At 34.5% G+C, this 14,794-nt stretch overlaps 1 protein-coding gene across 5 annotated transcripts; it reads left to right on the top strand.

Annotated features, from left to right (window-relative positions):
- The first annotated feature begins 96 nt into the window (after positions 1–96).
- Positions 97–13,999, top strand: LOC131164925 (mediator of RNA polymerase II transcription subunit 9-like). 5 transcript variants are annotated; one of them, XM_058122479.1, is made up of 8 exons: positions 105–509; positions 1,493–4,395; positions 11,927–12,253; positions 12,348–12,410; positions 12,562–12,642; positions 13,267–13,325; positions 13,404–13,493; positions 13,654–13,999. In XM_058122479.1, exons 3-7 carry the CDS (start codon positions 11,936–11,938, stop codon positions 13,459–13,461), a joined length of 579 nt encoding a protein of 192 aa, XP_057978462.1. In that variant the 5' UTR covers positions 105–509; positions 1,493–4,395; positions 11,927–11,935; the 3' UTR covers positions 13,462–13,493; positions 13,654–13,999. The 5 variants fall into 5 exon arrangements, with proteins under 5 accessions (XP_057978464.1, XP_057978462.1, XP_057978465.1 ...); XM_058122481.1 differs by lacking the exon at positions 1,493–4,395 and having other exon boundaries at positions 97–509; XM_058122480.1 differs by lacking the exons at positions 105–509; positions 1,493–4,395 and adding an exon at positions 9,605–9,963.
- The last annotated feature ends 795 nt before the right edge of the window (positions 14,000–14,794 follow it).

Here is a 14,794-nt window from a genome sequence, read left to right as displayed (position 1 = left end):
GTCAATTCATCTAATAATTGGACGGATCACTGGTTCACCCGTTAATTTGGATCCTTTCTATATTTATATATATATATATATATATATTTTCAGTTCAACTGTTCAGTCTTCACTCTTTCCTCTTCCAGCTTCACTCTCGGGCCTCGGCGTCTCCACCCACAAGGCCACACAACAAAAACCCTGAGTCCCGAAGACCCTAACCCGCGCGGCCACGCCGCGGCTCTCCTCTCAGCCTCAGGCTCTCAGCTCTCACTCTCTCAAGTCTCAATCCTCTCCTCTCCTCTCCTCTCCTCAGACTCCTCTGGTGCGCTACTACGCCGCGGCCCGCGGCTCTCCTCTCAGCTCTCACTCTCTCAATCCTCTCCTCTCCGGCTCTCCTCTGGTGCGCTGCTACGTGCCGCAGTGCCGGTGCTCCTTGAGCTTCCTCACGGTCCCGGATCAAGCTCCCTCACGATCCACAGACCCAGATCTACCCTTATATCGCAGAGGACAGAGGTGGAGCCGTGGAGGTGAGTTACGATTTTTTTATTTTTTGGGTTCTCAGAGTGATACATTGCACTCGTCATCTACAGAAACGATTGATCATGATTCATGACTGAGCCTCTCATTTTCTCATGAATGCATGATGAATCGATGGCAACAAATAGTCAATACTGCTCCTCTCAGGCAGTATAAATGTTTGCAAATTAAAAACTCAAAGTTATTTTTTATTTATGAAAATAAAAATCAAATCCCACTTCATTAATCATTTCTTTAGAGTGTTTTACCAAAATATTATTAAAAAAAATTAAAAAATATAAATATGAAGAAAATTTAAAAAATTTATACAAATGTATCCAACCGAATTTCTAAAAGTCGGTTTAAAAAAAAAAAAGTCAGCCGCAATTCTTGACTGTCAAAAGAAAATAAAATAAAAATTAAGAATCAATTTTTTAAAAGTTGATTTGGACTTAAGAAAAAAAAAAAAAAAAAGTCAGTTGCAATTTTTTATTATTAAAATAAAAAATAAAATTAAAAATTAAGAATCGACTTTTCGAAAATTACCCCCCAAAAATCAAATCCTAACCCTCTACCCAAAATCAAATAATAAAATATATATTATTTTTAATTTAAATAATAATAAAATATATATTTTTAAAAAAAAAATTTAAGATTTAAATAAAAATTTATAAATAAAAATATATATATTTTAGTGTGATTTAATATAAAAAATATTTTCTATTTTTTATTTTTTTTCAAATGAATTAAAATAAATTAATTAATTTTTTAATTTTAAAATATTATATAGAAATGAATACAATAATAAAAAAATTGAAATAATTTATTTTTGAAAATAATAGGACAAAAATGACATTTTACTTCCTAATTACATAAAAAAAATTATTAAAAAAAACTAACTTCCATTCTTTTTTTCCTAAAATAGAAAATTTGTTTCTAATTTTAATTAATCTTTCCTTTTTTTACTATTCTACTTTTCTTTTGAACCAAATAGGATTAATATACTACAATGGAATTTATCATCTCTTCTACTAGCACAGCCCAAGGGAGTTGTGTGAGACAACATCGTTTAAGCTCATTCCATCTCCAAGAACCTCATCAACTGGGTCGCCCTTTGACCCGACCATCTATCCATCCAAGCCCTTCGACATAAATGGGTGCTGATCCGAATCTGCCACCATCCTCTCGGCAACAAATTCGTCATCCTCTACACTAGACTCGACCCCCATAACGGACAGGTCCAAAACAACACCGTACCCGCTAACCTATCCGACCCGTATCTCCGTGAATGGATCAAACCCGACAACCCCCTTGTGGTTACCACCCTGAGCATGAACACGAGCGCGTTCCGTAACCCAACCACGGGCTGGATCGGGTGAGACGAGCATTGGAGAATGGTTGTCGGTAGTCGAAAGAAGCACCGGAGAATGACTTACTTGTACCAAAGCAGAGATTTCGTGAATTGGGTCAAGGCGAAACACCTACTTCACTATACTCCGAAAATCGAAATGAGGGAATGTCCGAATTTTTACTCAGTTGTGGTGCGCGAGCGGCACTGGTTGGACACATCGGTGATGGGAGAACACGTGAAATACGTGTTATAATTTTTTTATTTTATTACATTTTTCTTCCATTCCATTATTTCATTCTAATTGTTTTTTGTGTCTAGATTTTTGTGTAAGTTTTTTGTTTTGTTTTGTTTTGTTTTCTTAATTCAAACCGACTTTTGAAAAGTCGGTTAGGTAAGAAATATTTTTAAAATTTTCCTATATAAAATATACATCAAATAATATGTTAAATAATTTTTCCATTCTTAATTATATATTAAATAATTTTTTTATGTAATTAGGAAGTAAAATGTTATTTTTTTGTCTTAATATTCTCAAAAGTAAATTATTTCAAATTTTTGTTATTGTATTCATTTTTATATAATTTTTTGAAATTAAAAAATTAACTTACTTTTTTTAATTTGTTTGAATAATAAATAAAATGTAAAAAATATTTTTGTATTAAATGACACTTAAATATATATTTTTTATTTATAATTTTTTATTTAAATATTAAAATTTGAAAAATAATATATATTTTATCATTATTTAAATTTTAAAAAAATTTATAATTCCCACTTTCAATGGGGGAGATAGGAGCAGAACTTGGGGGATTTGAAGTAAAAAACTCATTTATTTAGAGTCACATGGGTCTACCAGCTCACCTCCGCGCATCCCACACGGGACTCACACATCAACAGCCACGAATTTCACTCTGCTTCCTATTCGTCAAGTGGGAATTTATGGGTGACCTAATTGATGAGGTCCTTGGAGACAGAGTGAGTTCAAACGATGTTGCCCCACACAGCTCCGTTCAGGCTGTACTGGTAGAAGAGATGATAGATTCCATTGTAGTATATTGGTCCTCTTTGGTTCGAAAGAAAAGTAGAACAGCGAGGAAATGAAAGATTAATTAAAATTAGAGATAAATTTTCTATTTTGGGGAAAAAAATATAAGTTAGTTTTTTTAAAAAAAAAAATTTTTTATGTAATTAGGAAGTAAGATGTCCTTTTTGTCTTATTATTTTAAAAAGTAAATTATTTCAATTTTTTTGTTATTGTATTCATTTTTATATAATATTTTAAAATTAAAAAATTAATTTATTTTTTTAATTCATATGAAAAATAAATAAAAAGTAAAAAATATTTTTTATATTAAATGAAACTAAATTTTTTTTTATTTACAAATTTTTATTTAAATCTTAAAATTTTAAAAATAATATTTATTTTATTATTATTTAAATTAAAAAGAATATATATTTTATTATTTGATTTTGGGTGGGGGTTGAGATTTGGTTTTTGGGGGGGTGACTTTTGAAAAATCAGTTCCTAATTTTTATTTTTATTTTTATTTTTTATTTTGACAGTCAAGAATTGCAGCTGATTTTTTTGTTTTTTTAAATCCAAACTGACTTTTGAAAAGTTGGTTCTCAATTTTTATTTTATTTTATTTTGGCAGTCAAGAATTGCGGCTGATTTTTTTTTTTTAAACCCAAATCGACTTTTGAAAAGTCGATTAGATACATTTATGTAAATTTTCTAAATTTTCTTCATATTATATTTTTTAATTTTTTTTAATAATATTTTGATAAAAAACTCCATTTCTTTGACCGTATCTTGGTGAAAAAAAATATAAAAAATAAAAATAAAGGCCGCAACTCTAAGTTTATGACTTGGTACATTATTCAAGAAATAGGAACATTACAATCTTTTGTTACTTTTATTTTATGTAGTATTAGAACAGTGCATTTGGTGAACCCTAAATTGGTAAATGAGAGATGGAAGCGGTGGGCTGTCCCTTCAGCCATAACTATTCTGTCTATCTTATTCAATCTGTCTACAGTAATTTTTTTTTATTGGTAAATGAGAGATGGAAGTGGTGGGCTGTCCCTTCAGCCTTAACTATTCTGTCTATCTTATTCAATCTGTCTACAATAATTTTTTTTTTTAAACAAATGTTATTTCATATGTAATTTTAAAAAAAATTAAAATAAATAAATTATATTTTTTAAACGGATGACCATTAATCGCCTATTTATTAAGTAAACGAGTTAAGATTGGCATGTGTGTAACTCGATCTGCCTTTATTATCTGGCCCATTGGTGACCCGCCGGACCTGGTCCGCCCGAACCCGGCCCGTTCGCCCGTTTTGCCACCCGACAAAAAAAAACGCCTTTTTAATAAAGGAAATAAGCAAAAGAAAGAACAACTCACTTCTACTAACAGAAATAAGCGGTGTTTGGGGCATCTCTCCCTCTCCCTCTCTCTCTCTCTCAAGTGCTAATTCTAGGAGACTAGGACGCCGGTCGCCTGTGATTTTCAGTGGCCGGACTTGCCATTACCTTAGAAGGTGAGTTTCGAAACTCTTTTCGTGCAATAATTTTAGGTATTTTTCGTTACTTCGTTTACAGACCGAGATGGGTTTTTTAATATTTTTTTTGGATTTGTTGAGGCAGTGTTCGAATTGTGTTTCTCTGTTTTCTTTGCTCAGATTCGTAGGCGTATTCATTGAATTTCAGTTTTGTCGTTCATCTTTTCTTTTCTTTTTTGAGTTCTGCGATTTCCAGAACACGTAATATTTGGAATTTCGATCGAAAGTAATGATCGAAACAATTTCTATGTCAGTTTATGTAATGCTTTAATATTTGGAATTTAAATGTTGGATATCGATCGAAAGTAATGATCGAAACAATTTCTATGTTAGTTTATGTAATGCTTTGGTATTTATTGGGTAGTTTCAGGCAATATTTAAAATGCATATAGGCATAAAGAAATGGAAGAACTTTTTTATGCTTTACATTAGTGTTCTTTATGCCCAACATGCGCCTGTTTCTAATTATTTCGTAATCCTTTTTTTAGAATTTTTTTTTTGTCTAATTCTGTCTTTAAAATTTTGATATCTCTTTATTTTTAATCCATTTTTTTATTTTGCCAATGTCTTAGAAGGAAAATATGAGGCTTGCCTCAACATGGACATGTCTAAGACGTGTTGAGTCATAGTCTAAAATACCGAACGCTCAAAAGGCAAATGCAAAATAAAATAAGGCCTATGCATTTGCTTAAAAGGTACACCTTTTGCCCTTTTAAGGTTGAAGGTTTTGAGTTTGTGCAATTACTTGAATGATTTTAGGTATGTATGCCTAGATAACCAATAAGTAAATTATGATTCATATTTATTTTTTGTCAACACCCTAAGGCTTATGCCTCGCCTCTCAAGGGTTGAATTGTCTCACCTTACGCCTTTTCCTTTTAAAACATTGTGTAACCTTAGTTTTAAGAACATCTCTTTAGAGGGAAGTGGTTGGGTTCACCTTCAAAAGTTGAATCCCTTTGGCATAAGGTTATATGTGAGTAACAATGGACTTAAGCCTCGCCTCTCAAGGGTTGAAATGGCTCACCTTACGCCGTTTCCTTTTAAGACCTTAGTTTTAAGAACATCTCTTTAGAGGGAAGTGGTTGTGGTGTTCACCTTCAAAAGTTGAACCCCTTTGTCATAAGGTTGTTGTGAGTAACAATGGACTTCATAGGAATGTTTGGGATGTTGAAAAAGGAGGGGTTCCGCTTGAGGGGAGGCCCCCCCGCCCCCCCCCCCCCCCCCCCTGGGGGGGGGGGGGTGTGGGGTGTTAGCATTTCTCATGCCATTCCTTGGAAATTTATTTTTCAAATTTATGCTACTTTCCTTTCTTTGGCTCGCAACATGGTGAGGGATGGTTCTAGAATTCATTCTTGGGAGGATGCTTAGATAAGGGATAGGCCCTTCTGATAGTTTCCCTCATTTATCAAATATTTCTAACATTCATGATGCTCTTATTTTACATTTCTATAGTTGGGGTGAATCTAATGATTCTAATTTTTCTTACCCTATGTTTGGAGAGGTCTTGGATTTGGATTTGTATTGGGTTTTGATAAGATGTAATATAAAATTGAATTGAGATTTGTCCATATCCACCCAAATCCAAATTCAATGTCCGAAATCCATGCTCAAACGCAGTGTTAGAATCTTCGTTTTTTCGGTAATCTAAATGATAAAGAAGAGGAACAGTTTAGTTACTTGAGTTCAATTCTTGATTCTTAATCTTTCAAGTCTTGTTATTTAGTCCCCAAATGATTGTCATTTCCTCTTGAATAATTTTATTTGGAAGGCCAAGGTTTCTTTTAAGGTTAGGACTTTAGTTTGGTGCATAATTTTGGATAAGGTAAATACTAATGACTGTTACAGGGGAAGAAGCATGATAATGCTTTAGCACCTGATCTTTGTGTGTGGTGTAAGCATAATAGTGAGACAGAACTCCACATTTTTACGCAGTGTTCTTTTACTGGAAGATTGTGGAATTATCTTTTTAACATCGTTGAGGAAGAATATTGGCAAAAGGATGGACTAAGATTTTACAGACTTGTGATTTAATGGCCATTGTAAGGGGTATTTGGATATAAAAGAATTCAACAATTTTTTTATGTAAAACCCTCCCGTGGTTTTTGCTTTTGGAGAGGCCGAGAGGGTGGCTTTATATGCCTCTCTTTAGGCATCAATGGATGGTGCTTTCCAGGGGTTCCATTCTCTCACATTTAAAGTGACATGCAATCCTTGTTATTATGATTGTCCTGACTTTTAATGTGGTCTTTTTTGCCTGTGTTTTTTCCTTTTCACATGGACTTCTGGCCCCCTGCTTTTGTACATTCTTTCACCCTTTAATAAAATTTTCCTTTTTTGGCCAGTAAAAAGTAATACTCAATATCTCATTTACAGACATCAAATTTTTTGCAGTGAACAAAAGAAAGCCTCATATTGTGAAACTTTATATTGCTACCTCACTTGTAAATTGGCTATTATTTTTTTAACTTGAACATAGAAATAAATACTTCTGTTACCAGAGCAGATAGCAGGCTTAATATAAAAATAAGAACTGCAATGAGTGAGTTATTTGCCAGCATCCTCAATAGTACGATTATAAAACCTGACTATTATTTCTTAAGACAAAGGTAAGGAAAGCTCAATCAGCCATATTATAAGCTTTCATCAAAATCTAGTTTGATCACCATGAACTCTAGGCAAGACTCAGGCACTTCTCCAGATGCTCAATGCTCAATACAAACTAAAACAACATGAAATTCTTACAGGACAGCAAACTATTATTTGGAGTGTGCAAGCTGGCTTGCCCAGGAAATGGCTTATGCCAACAACTGAAGATGAAAAGATGCCTTCAGGTGGGTCTCCCCTGCCCTCCTCCCTATAAAAAATGGAGAAAAAGAAACCCATTGCCTTTGCATTGCCAATGATCTTATGAAGCCTATGGACCATGAACATGCCGACATTATTGAAGTCTCTTGAGAATGAAATCCATAACTATAAACATAGAATTGATGATATTTATATATTGCCCCATTATAGTGAAATATTTCATCAATCATCATTTAATCCTCCTCCTTAGTAACCCAAAAAAAAAAATACAGATCTAAGCCACCAACCGAGGAAATTCATTAGACAATCTTATCAACTCCCACACTCAGATGGCCTTTCTATCCAACATCCCAGCTGGTTAGGGGTTGGACAATCCAACACCTCATTCTGAGCACTTCACCTTTAATGGCTTAGAAGGAGCTAAATTAGAAATATTTCTCTCTTTTTTTAAGTTAGAAGGGTTTGAATTTTCCATCGTGCCCTCTTACTTTCAAAAGTAGAGTTCTTCGAATAGAAAATTTGGAGGTACAATCCCCCTTCATCCCCAACTTCTCTCCAATTTTTTATACGAATACAACAATAACAATAGCTAAATCTTTATACAACAATTTCAGGTTGACTATGTGGATTATTTGCCCAATTCAACTCAATCGAGGTAATCCCTTTGCTCAATTAAATATCATTAGATCATTTCTTCTCGTCTCAAACCGTTTCTTTCTTCATTTTTTTGTTTATCCCAACACTGTCTCAGCCTTAATCAAACCATCCTTCCCGACAGGTGTGTGTATTGGTATCTACTGCAAATGTCCAACCGATCTTAATCAATTTCTGTCTTTATCTTCAATGGGTGGTACCCCAGGCTCTCATTTATGCATTCACTCCTTTATTTTGCATAGTCTTATATTGTCATTCATGCATATCTACAATTCTACATGCTTATTCCAGTTACACACATTTCATAGACAAGCTCTAATAAGAGCACATCAGTCAGATCCATTCAACATTGCCAATCTCACAACGATTTAATTTCAACATAAGTTGTGTTATTCAATCACATAACATGCCGAAGTACGTTATATAACTTTCTTGCCCTCATTTCAATAAGTAATATCCTCCACAACCTCTCCATTTTGGTGAATCACTAGGCTACAAAATTAGTTATTCTTAGGTACCTCTTGAGTCTTGACAATAAGCGTAATCTACTATGTCGATTCTACGCCTATCATTAACAAATTTATACCCCATATATTCTATGTATATGTTATCATAAAGCCTGACAATCTAAGGTTTTCCTTAGAGTTCTAGCTTCAAATTGATCCATATAATCAAAAAAGGTTATTGATATAATTCAAAATTTTTCATTAGTCTAATATGCTTCTAGTTTTTTCACTGACTTTGACATATCACTGAAAAAGGCAACAATAATAATTATACAACTTATATTCCTCCAACTCAAATGCAAACAAAAACAATAGTGCTAACTACATGGACAAAGAATAACACAATATGATCAACTAATAGCTTGTGCATGATAGAAACAAAACTACATTGAAGTTTCTTCTGCAGTTGTCACTTTGACATGCATCTTGACAGTTGAGAATCCTCATGAATGAAAGAATGAAAGTCAATAACCAAAACAACAAAAACAAATGTGATATGAAACAACATGCCAGTATAACAAAAGGCCATTCAAATTTTTTGTCAGTTTCTAGGGGACAATAGAAGTTCTAGCAGCAGGGAGACCATTTCATGACCATATCATATCTAAAGCTACACTTACGCAAATGACCATAAAATTCATTACCCTCTCAAGTACCAAAGCAGTTTTACTTCTGCATATCATACATGTATAATCTTTAAGTTTACCAAACAAGATTGCAAGTCCTAACGGAAATGATTCCTAATAAGAATTCACCTTGAGGACAGCTTTCTATACTCAATTTTCTACTACAATCCAAGGACTTCTGGTAGATCCAGATTCCTCAAATCAACAATGCTCTCTAATAAAAGCCACCCAATTAATTCTTAAGCAATTGGGAAAACAGCATAAAATTTTGAGCACTACCCAGTACCCACTGATAGCCCCCCAACCAAACACCAAAAAAATAAAAAATAAAATTGGACAAGAAGAAAAATGAAGTCTCAGTGTTAACAGAGCCAAATGAAAAATTGCTGCGTTTCTTTCCTTTCCCTTCCATTTTCCCAGCAACCACTCTATTTCACCGGGAGCTTAAGTGATTTCATTGGGGGAAAAGGAACTAAATGGCAGAAAACAAACCTGAAACTCAAATCTGGTGCTCGAATTCGTTCCAGTCAAACTTCCTGCTACCCAAATCCAATACGGCTAATACTGCTTTAGAGAGAGAGAGAGAGAGAGGCTGAGGATTGTTCCTTCCCTGTTGGAACTACAAATGTGGTCTGTGATTTTTCTTGCCAGGGTGGTGGTCATGGAAGCGTGGCATCGTCGAGCTTGAGTGCATAGAAACAATGTCATTTGAGTCTGCATTGGACGATTTAAAAATAAGGGCTTATAAGATAAAACTTAAAACAAGCAGTTCGGACCAAAATAAGCCCTTTATAAAGGAAATAAGCACAAGAAAGAACAACTCACTTCTACTAACACAAATAAACAGTGTTGGGCAACTATCTCTCTCTCTGTCTCTCTCAAGTGCTAATTCTTGGACGTCGATCGCCGGTTGCCTGTCATTTTCAGTGACAGACTTGCCATTACCTTAGAAGGTGAGTTTCCAGACTCTTTTCGTGCAATAATTTTAGGTTTTATTCGTTACTTCATTTACAGACCGAGATGGTTTTTTAATATTTTTTTGGATTCGTTGAGGCAGTGTTCGAATTGTGTTTCTCTGTTTTCTTTGTTCAGATTCGCAGGCATATTCATTGAGTTTCAGTTTTGTTGTCTATTTTTCTTTTTGTTTTTGAGTTCTGCTATTTCCAGAACATGTAATATTTGGAATTTAAATGATGGATTTCAATCGAAAGTAAAGATATTGAGGACATTAGTTTTATGTGAACTACTTGTCATGTTCAGCTTGTTAGTTTATGTAATGCTTTGGTATTTATTGGGTAATTTCAGGCAATATTTAAAATCCATATAGGCATAAAGAAATGAAAGAACCTTTTTTATGCTTAACATGGGTGTTCTTTATGCTCAACATGCGCCCGTTTCTAATTATTTCATAATCCTTCTCAATTTTTTAGAATTTTTTTGTCTAATTTTGTCTGTAAAAAATTGACATCTCTTTATTTTTAATCCTTCTTTTGATTTTGTTTTAGAAGGCAAAGATGAGGCTTGCCTCAACATGGACTTACCTAAAACGCCTTGATTCATAGTCTAAATTTCCAAATTCTCAAAAGGCAAATGCAAAATAAAATAAGGCCTATGCATTTGCATAAAAGGTACGCCTTTTGACCTTTTAAGGTTGAGGGTTTTGAGTTTGTGCAAATAGTTGAGGGTATTCTAGATAACCAATAAGTAACTTATGATTCATATTTAATCTATTTTTCCAAAATTTTCCTAATTTTCCTTATTTATTCAATATATGTTGTAATTTATTTATATATTAAAAAAATAATTTTAAAGGCTTACGCCTTGCCTCGCGTAACACCTTCACCTATTAAAACATTGGATGGAAGTTTTAGGCATTGAAAAGTCAGTTTTTGATTCTCTAATAGATTTACCATAAATAGTGATGTCATTTTTCCTTTGCTTAGTATAACTTTTTTTCCTAGACAATAGAATAGAATGACATCACCTTTTCATATAACAATGTTGTTCCACAATAACGTGTTTTTTAGTACAATTCCTGCTCTACAATGGTAATTCGCATTCCCTTTGATGATAATTCACGCTCTTGAAAATGATTGTCCTTGAATTTTTTGCTAATTTGCTAAAAGATAGTGAACTGGTAAATTGGAAGCTGGAATACCCTCTGGTTTAGAAAAATTAGGTTACTAAGATACAAACACATGCCATTACAATGTAAGCAATTCTAGCATAGAAAAAACTGCCTACCTATCTGCATTCAAAGAGGATCTTTGTTATGAAACCACTTTTGCACAGAAGTGTTTATGCATAATTCTTACAAGAAATGTGATTACGTCAGTAATTGTTACCAAAAAGGCAAAACAACCTTGCTCCGAATTAATTTACCGTTTCCATTTTAGCATACACAATTGTCATTTTACTTCAGAGCATTTGCTGCCATTCTCTGTTAAAATCATATAATGTTCTTTTTAATATAGATGAAATGATGCTGTTTATTCTAGACTAGTTTGCAGCCATTTTGGGTCATTGTTAGTGTCATTTCATTCTAGCATGCACAAAGCAACCTCATTTTTTTACAGATCAATTTGCTTTCATTTGGGTCAATGATAAAACGTCATTTCTTTTTGGTCTAAATATCAATTTACTTTTGAGCTTCAACTTAATTAAAGAGGCGACCTCACCTATGGAAGCATGAGTGCCCTCTTTACACTGTCTGATATAACGAAATCAATCAACCCACATGGATCTCAAGTATAGTAAATCTAATGTTTGAGAAGTGCCTCATAATGTGAGAGTGGCTTCTTCATGCCCCCACCTCTTCTCTCTCTTGCCTTCTTGATTCAGTTGTTGCTCTTGAAAAGAAAAGAGCATTTCTTGTTACTCATAAACTAGTGAACACCGTCTGTTTTCTGTGCACAGGTGGGAGCAATGGAGCACCAGTACGCTGGAGGAAGCTGGTCCATGATCCACAACATTCCAACCCACAGTAACAGCTCTGCAGCCTCAAATCAAGACCATCTATACCTCCATCAACAACAGCAACAACTTCATCACCAGCAACAGCAACAACAACACCATTATCAACTGCAGCCGCAGCAGCAGCAACAGCAGCGCCACCATTATCAGCAGCAGCAGCAGCTCCAACAGCAGCAGCAGCAACAGCTACAGCAACAGCAGCAGCTACAGCAGCAACAGCAGCAGAACCATCAACACCAATCACTTGCTTCTCATTTTCACCTCTTACATGTCTGTACTTTATGCTTAAAGTGCTAATATTTTTTTCTTTAATCATTTGATATTGTTCTTAATTCTTTTTTATTATGATTATCAAATGTTTCAGTTAGTGGAGAGTTTAGCGGAGGCCATTGAAACTGGATCCCGGGATCAGCAATCTGATGCACTGGTTTGAATTTTCCAGTTTTTATGATAGTGAAAATAGTTGTGTTTCAGTTTTTGTTTTATGGGGTAGTTTGTTTTGTCAAAAATAGGTTTTTGAAGTTTAATTTTCTTAATGAGTTTCTTGTGTTTTGTTTGTTTATTTGTTGTTTTGAAAGGTTAATGAATTGAACAACCACTTTGACAACTGCCAGCAGCTATTGAACTCGATATCAGTATCAATTAATACAAAGGCCATGGTAATTAAAGCTCAATTTCCGATGATGTTGAATACTTTGACTCTAGTACTTGGGATAAATGCTATTCTTCTCAAATGGTTTGTCTCTAATGATGTGCTACGTGCAGTTCTGAAAATAAGTAGAGAATGATGGTCATTTGTTTTTTTGCATTAAATGGTAGGGGAAGAGTGACAGTTGAGATGGATTTGAGATGTGGAGCATCAGGGGGTGTCATGTCATTGCTCAATGCTCATTATATTTGTGTCATCTGTTCATTGTTTGGGGGATGGACAATCGAAATTGAGCGACTGTTGTGTCTTTACCCAGAAATTTGGAACAACAATCCATGGTTCAGAAAGAGGCCTTTCTGGAAAATTGAATCAATTATTCAGTACTTAAGGTTTAGAAGGCACTGTTTCACTTTTCCGCCATTTGTGAAAATGGCTGCTTTTTCTTTGATAACACCATTTTTGGGTTTCTGCAGAAATTTATATGCAAAAAGGTTGTGTTCAAATTCAATTTTGATGGGAGTCTCAAATATTAACTTAGCTTTTTATCACATTTAGTTAAACAATGAACGGTGTTGCTTGATTCTACTTGAACGTTTCTTGCCATAACTGTAGTTAGTTCTGCCTTTCTTTATAGACAGTTGAAGGGCAAAAACGAAAGCTGGAGGAAAGTGAGCAATTGCTAAATCAAAGGAGGTCTGTGGCACTCAGAATTCGCCTTTTGCATTAATTACTCTTATTTCTTAACACAGCTGATTTTGATTTTGACACCAGAGATCTGATTGCAAAGTATAGCAGCTCTGTTGAAGAGCTTATCAAATCTGAGCCATAACTTCTCATTAGTTGTCACCCTTTCAACATGGGGTAAGAAAATCTCCATTTATTTGCTATTATGGAATTACATTTTCAGTTTGCCCTTTTTTTCTTCCATTTATGAGAAATTCCCTGCGGTGCTACTGGTATTGCAATCTTATAGCTGATATGCCTTTTTGTCTCTGTCACTTTCTCTTGCTGCCATGGGCAGAATGAAAAAGCCAGAATGAAGACACACTGGGCAATATAGGGTTTTCAAGAAGGCACATTGATGTAGGACAAGAAGATGGACCATGGGAAAACCCTTGTTGGAGACTAGTTTAGAAGGATTGGGTCAAGGGATTGTTGGGTTTAGTTAATAGTTTATTATGTGTTTAGTTTAATTAGTATAGGATTATGTGTATTTTAGGGGCTTGTTTCTAATGTTTCTATATTTTATGGGTTTGTTACTAATTTCATGTACTTTTAGGGGTATGCGTGTAATTTATTGTATTATACGCTTTCTTCTGAATAAGTTGTGAAGGCCATGCAAGAGTTTGGTGGTTGTTGAGTCTGAATTGAAAGTGAACGTCTGATTTGCATATACCTTCCTCTCTCTTCCTCCCTTCATCTTCCCATCTCCCTTTTATCGCTCTCAAATTGTGCATTAGTTGTAGCTCCATGGTGTTGTCCAGCATTATTTGCTGTCAGAGTTCAACCACAACCTCCATTCTTCTAATTTTCAATCCCCTATTTTTCCCTCACTTCTCTTTTTGTCTTCCTCCTGATTCTCTTCTGCTCTAATCTATCCCTAAAGTATCTGTTGTCTTCTAATTCTATCTGTTGTCTTCTAATTCTATTTTGTAAATCTGCATCTTTTTTGTATCTTTGCTATCTTCTATTTCTATTAGTTCCAAATATTCTTGATCCATCAATAATGCATGAGGACATGATCTACTATGTCTACCTACTTCAAGCATAAAAAGCATCTATTAACAGGAGGCCTTTTGCGTGAAGATTGTCTATAGGAAGGATCCTCCCAAGAGTTGCTTCCCATGTGAAAAAGGCAACCCTAGCAGGAGCTGCCATTTTCCAAATAAATTTCCAACAAAGTTTGGTGCTGCTCTCAGCTGAGGAGCTAATCATGAATTTTTCATGTTTGCTCAAAACCCATTGAAACTTACTGGAAGTGGCCAGACACTGAATCTTATAGAGATTGTTGAAAAAATTTGTACGAGTATCAAGCTCCCAATCAAAAGCATTCCTATTTTATGGAATATTCCAAACTATCCCATAACTGATGAACTCCATGTGTTCGCTAATGAGGGCCTCTTTGTCACAAGCTAGCCTAAAGATGGAAGACCAAGAGGAGT

The sequence above is a fragment of the Malania oleifera genome, chromosome 9, assembly GCF_029873635.1.
Source record: "Malania oleifera isolate guangnan ecotype guangnan chromosome 9, ASM2987363v1, whole genome shotgun sequence".
NCBI lineage: Eukaryota > Viridiplantae > Streptophyta > Magnoliopsida > Santalales > Ximeniaceae > Malania > Malania oleifera.
Note: the sequence above shows the minus strand (reverse complement) of the source record. Positions and strands in the feature narration are given on the sequence as shown.

What these genes read in the sequence shown, in the direction of transcription:
- LOC131164925 (XM_058122478.1), top strand. Translation starts at nt 11,936, where the DNA reads ATGGAGCACCAGTACGCTGGAGGAAGCTGGTCCATGATCCACAACATT. An exon ending in CTCATTTTCACCTCTTACAT is followed by an intron (nt 12,254 to 12,347) that starts GTCTGTACTTTA and finishes CAAATGTTTCAG; the next exon opens with TTAGTGGAGAGTTTAGCGGA. An exon ending in ATCAGCAATCTGATGCACTG is followed by an intron (nt 12,411 to 12,561) that starts GTTTGAATTTTC and finishes TTGTTTTGAAAG; the next exon opens with GTTAATGAATTGAACAACCA.